At 41.3% G+C, this 5,884-nt stretch overlaps 1 protein-coding gene across 1 annotated transcript in view; it reads right to left on the bottom strand.

Moving 5' to 3' along the window:
• Positions 1-1,417: 1,417 nt before the first annotated feature.
• Positions 1,418-5,884, bottom strand: part of LOC147795622 (transmembrane protein 132E-like) — a 50,553-nt gene continuing 46,086 nt past the window's right edge. The window contains exon 10 of the mRNA XM_087131513.1: positions 1,418-5,496. Within this exon, the coding sequence (XP_086987639.1) occupies positions 4,033-5,496 (1,464 nt within the window). The 3' untranslated portion in view covers positions 1,418-4,032. The remainder of the gene's footprint in view (positions 5,497-5,884) is intronic.

The raw sequence follows: 5,884 nt of genomic DNA, 5'->3' as shown, positions 1-5,884 counted from the left end.
GATCTGTTCGCGTGCACTCGTCCACCACGTGCTTCTGTTTATACTACGAGCGCCACTACAAGATGCGTGCAATTTTACTCTTCCCAACTTGCCGCGGCCGAACAAAGGCAATGCAGTTCTCTCTCGCGTGGCGCGCTATAAATAGCCGCTTACCCACTGCTTTAAAGGAGCAGCATCGCATGGAAAAATCTTTGCGGTTACATGAAGAGTGTTGTGAATGAATTACAGGAAAAGTACGTATTGAAACTACATTGCATGTTGTAATGTTTAATTTACATGTTATTCATTCTTCATGAAAGTGCTCACCGAAAAGAGATTCAGTTGAGATTGAGAAAAAGGAGAAAACTTGAATGGGAAACAGTTTAAATTATGATATGAAAAATAATGTTTTTGTTTATTGTGGTTTTTTTTTTGCTTAATGGGTTATCGTATTTGAAATAGTCGCAAAAAATGCACTGAACATTTTCTTTTCCGAGTAAACCAAATTTTCAGAGGATACAGTGTGCTGCATTAAGCTAAATTTGCATTTTGGCATTATGGCTATTTCGATGTAGTCAAAGCATTCTACTTGGCCATGATCTCTCTGTTAGTTACTGTTGAATTTTGTAAAGACTTTTTGGTGTTGCCCCTTTAAACCCAAGATTCCTCTACGGTAATATTTATGCTAATGAGCTGTAATCACAAAGCGCACTTACCATCGCAAAATCGACACAGATTGGTGAAGAGATAATAGTGCAATCAGTTTCCGCCATCAGCATGAGTCCACGGCACCAGCTGTGCGGAGAACAATGAACAATACCCCCAAATCTGGAAACATAACTATATCCTCATCAATAAACCGAGCCCTGGCCCGAACTATGCCATTTCATAGTGCCTTTGCGCAACCATGTGACACAGCATATATTTCCAGCATTTCCTGAACATAAGTTGAGTCCACAGATGAATTATTTGCATGTCATGATTACTAAATCATTCGGTCATTCCAGACCAACAAAGGTGAGATTTCACTTCCTCGAATAATTCCGTGAAATAGAGTGCACCACCTGAACACTGCACTTCCTAACTCAAGTTTCGCTGACTCAAATCGTGCATTGCATGACTTTTTTGTATTTATTTTCCAGAGCGGAAAAAATAGGTGTAAATTCTCATGACAATCGCTCATGACACGAAGTTTCCCCTGGAATTTCTGCCCGTTGGAGACAAAATGTCCATTTCCCAAGCAATGAAATATTCAATATGATATTAGAGTGTAATATTGAACGGCTGCTTTGTCTTCAGCAAAATCTGCGTTCAAAATCTTGGCTGCGCTTTTTAAAAGTAAAGACGGGCAGTCACAGTGAGTTTGGAAACAAAATACCAGGCTGACACAAGTTGACAACTTGGCATTGCAGAAATTATTTAGGTGGGACAAAAAGGGTCTACTTCAAGACCATGGTCCTCGATATGTCTTTTTATTTCGAAAATCTCTCGTTCCACCACAATTCTTCAACAGGAAATAATAATTTTCCCGCCGGACCTTATCTTTCTACAATTTGATTTCCTGCCCCTGCTTTAAATTAAAGCAGTAACAAACCACAGCGCCCTCTTGCGGTTACAAACCAGAATTACGGCGGTTCAACTAATCACACGACAGCGTACTGAACAGTACTGTACATGTACATGTACAATGACTATAACTTACTATAGTCGCGAGTAACCTTGAATTGTACCTGCACTTTTGAAGAGTACCGCTGCCATCATATGCCAGGAAAATGTTTTCAATCCACAGCACGATATCCGCATGACACACAATAGCATCGATTAGTTCAGACAGCATTTTCTTCGAATAATTTTATTCACTAATGCCATTATGGTGTCCACGGAAAACACATCCTACAACTGAATATTCTCGTCCATGATACAAAATTACACAACGGTGGATTATCGTACAAATTGACATGGCATTTTGTACAACATGGTTACAAATAATAAAAGTAATAGTAACCAAGGCGAGATAGCATAATTTATATTGAAACAATACGCATTAGGCGAAGATCAGATGGCAAGAAAAATATCTCGGGTAAAAAGTGACTTGGTTGGTTGAATTTTGTGACATACCAAAACTTAAAAACTTTTTTTACGTCAAAACTGGCATTTTTAACTTTGTCAATTCATTCCAGAGGCAACATCTCATCTGGAGTGCGGATTCAAATGGATATCCAATCAAATTACGACTTGTCCGACATTTTAACCTGAGGGACAAAATGGAAGTGTTTCCAACAATATCAACGAGCGAAGTCTGCAACTAGGACACAAGCTTATTGCTCTCGGCGGACATGAATGCGAATCCTTTCAAAATATTCATAACCCAGTTAGAGGAATTAAACAATGGGTACTGAAATTGAATTAAAAAAATTGAAATTACAAAATGTCACTGCGAGAAGGTTTGTAAGTTTTGATTTCTTTTTAAACATTATACTGCTGTATAAGCGGTAACTTCCAACCAATTACTCCTCATATCATCAATATTTAACCTGTTCAGACACTTGCAGTGACTCTAAATTGTTTCAGTCGGGAGAATCATTGTAGCGATTGGACTGCTCGTTGAGTCAATTTGATAATAAAACAATTTCCCAAATTTAATAACTAGATTGTGCTTCTGCAAGTCTAAATTCAAAGCAGAAAAAACACTGGTAATGTAGCACATTCATTTGATTAGCATGATTCCATTTATAATGCAAAATACACACTGTGTATTTAACACGGATTTATGATTCAGCGTTCTGTGTACTTATGTTTCAAATGAACCTCTTTGGGATGTGACTACGAAAAGCAATGAGAACATGTGACTTAGTCTTACATAACCAAATAATATGGTCAATCTTTTATGAATGTTTGGCCTTGAAATGTTACATGATGAATACTAACCGCAAGTATTATTCCTTTCACCGAGACAAAATGCTTTGAATTTCAAAAATAAGGAGTGGAAAAAACATCTACCTCAGCACCATTTAAAAAAACATTTTCGGCAGAATAAAAAAATCCTAAATCTTTCCAATTTATTACTACAATTTATAAGTTTTTAAAAATATTTAAATGCTTTGTGTTTTCATCCATTCCTTGATTAAGATTGGTTAAATTCTAATTATATATGGTTTCTTTTTTTATAATAATAAATATGTACATTATTTACACTATTTACCTTTGTACAGGCTTTTTTAAATACAGATTAATTTTAATACTGGCTTGATACAGCGTGCCAAATACTCATTACAAAGTGTAAAAAACCTACATTTTCAAATGGAATAGGCGTATTTCGAATAATTTACTCTGTCAACTGACTTTTGAAAATGCTGCTAAATGACAGAAAGTTAACATTTTTTTTTAAGACAGTAAGTTTAACAGTTATACCAGGTTCAGTGAGAACAACTAATTTTAAAATTCACACCAAGTGTCTTTTAAGAGATGACTGTCTAAAATTTGAAGGAAAAAAAAACAAACACCTGGAGCCCATGCAAAGTCTTAGTCTAAAAACTGGGCCTGATTACGAGTACAGAGATCCAAGTTCTTTTTTCTACTAATTTGAGGTGCCCCTGTTCAATCACTTACCTCTCTAGCCCTGGCCAAAGAACTAGGAGTGGCTTCCCCTTTGCCTAAAATATTGACAATGTGCCTGAGGCTCAACCAATAGTAACCGTTAAACTTGCCTGGATGAATAATGCCCCCTTCCTCTCATTACCAACATTAAGGCCATATTTTAAAAATCTAGGAACCCCCCTGAGCATGTAGACTAAATCGGTTAAAATTTGCTTTTGGGGAAAAACGGGCTAGAGTTAAGAAAAACTGAAAACACCACATGTTGGTGTCAATGTGACAAAACACTCAATAATGCCGCACATGACATAGATCTTAAAAAACTGCAACTGTAAAGCAGGGTTTAAAGTTGTTGTTTGCCAAAGTGGTGTTAAGTTCTTGACACAAAACTTGGTGAACAAATCTTTACACTAAGCACAGACTGGCCATTTTTTCGAAGTGGCAAATCTTGCTTGTCTATCAGCAAGTGCTGGGGTGATCGTCAAGGTAATCCAAGGTTTGGTCTAGATCCTCAACCTCCTGGGATTTCAAGCTGCTGTGGACAGATTCAGTCCCCTCCCCAAGATTAATTGTTATCCTCAGCTCTGAGTCTGAGAGTGCTTCAGTGAGTGCATCACCCAGTGTGTCCCTGTGTGTGTCCCTATCCCCGCCTGGGAGGTCACAGCAGGCCCCAGCCAGGGGCGTACTGCTTGGATCCTGAGGGAGGTTTGGAGGGTTCAACGGTGTCCTCTCAGTGTCTGTGCACTGAGATTCGTCGTCCCGCTCTTCAGCTGTGCTGTCATTGTTGACGTTGGGATCGCTGTCAGTGTAGCATTGGCATTGACACTGGCATGCAATGAACGCTGCAGTCTCGTGACTGTCAGTTGTGATGCAGCAGTCCGGGTCATCAAGGTCAGCACAGGAGGCGTGGTGGCAGTGGGGAATGCTGCCTTCACTGGCAGCCATCTTTTTTCCCTCCAGCACGCCTTCCTCCAGGCACGCTCTGTTCTGCTCGTCTTCTTCCACGCTGTGCCGTTCCACGCTCACCTCGCTCTCCGTACAGGTGTGCTCACCCCGGCTGCCACAATCGCCATGGTTACTGTCATCGCGGAAGTCCCTCATTGGGATGCTCTCCTCGTTGTGGTGGGGCACAGGCATAGTTCGCCCGTCAAATTCCGTCCCAAACAGGACCCAATTCTGGGGATAGGTACCCCCTAAGGGATCAGGAACCTTTTTGGATCGGCGGTAGCGTGCCATGAAGAGAACGCAGTTGATCATAAAAGCTAGGATGGCAATACAGAAGATGCCCAAAACGATGTACATACCAATCTCTAAGGGGCTAAGGGATTCCTCTGTGTAAGGATAATCACTGGTATCTTCCTCAGAGCCATCAATGTTAGCGTTGTCAGCTTGATCAAATTCATCAACGGGATCGTAAGGAAATGGAATGTCGATGGGGATGGATATGATCCCACCTTCCGATTTTGTGCCTCCGCCCCCTCCTCCACCATGCTTTGGTCTCTTCTTGTCTGGGTCATAGTCACTGCGTACCACACCATAATCCACAGAAGCTGCTTCAGGAGTGAGCCGGATCCGTCCGTGGCTGCCGTCTGCATTTCCGAGCAAGTCCTCGTCCATGCTGCTCGGCCACCACTGCTTGGGCCGGTCGGCAAAGGAGACGTTGACGGGGATGACGTCGAAGGCAAGGGCGCCATTGCGCTTGCGGCGCTGGCACTCAGGCGGGAGCGCAACCTCCAGCATGAGTGTGGTAGAGCCCTCCCTCACAGCGATCACCGCGGGGTGGTGGGGTGTGGACCCGGGGCTTTTAGTGACCATCTCTGGGTTCAAGGTTGTGATGACGGCCTCGAAGTCTTTGATGTCAACGTCCTGCAGCGCCACTTCCGTGCCGTCATCAAACTCCAATCTCGCATCCATTATAGCTTCCTGATGGGCAAAGTCCAGGGGAAAAAAAATTGAATGTAAGGAAGAACAGAATTCAATATGATATCTTTTGTTGCATTTCCCCTTGCCTTGCACTGAGCTGGTCATGATTACGGAAGTAATATGCTTGGAAACATACTTGTATCTAAACATCAAAATTATCAAAATACACCTTCCAAACTTTATCTGGATTAAAATCATTTCTGTCCAACTTAAACCTCTTGCTGCCGGGTGGAATTTGAAGTTGAATGACGTGAAACTGGGACAGTTTCCATTTTCAAAATTCTTTTAAAAATCATAACTTCATACTGGACATTTACACCCACACAAATGATTGTTTGGTGGCTACTCTAATCTAACAGACAACATCTATTGATGCCCGAGTATTTCA

This window comes from Acanthaster planci, unplaced genomic scaffold (assembly GCF_054643075.1).
Source record: "Acanthaster planci isolate LZ-2023a unplaced genomic scaffold, COTS_SCS Contig1, whole genome shotgun sequence".
In the NCBI taxonomy this organism is placed as follows: domain Eukaryota; kingdom Metazoa; phylum Echinodermata; class Asteroidea; order Valvatida; family Acanthasteridae; genus Acanthaster; species Acanthaster planci.
The sequence above is the reverse complement of the archived record's forward strand: the minus strand, read 5'-3'. Positions and strand labels throughout refer to the sequence as shown.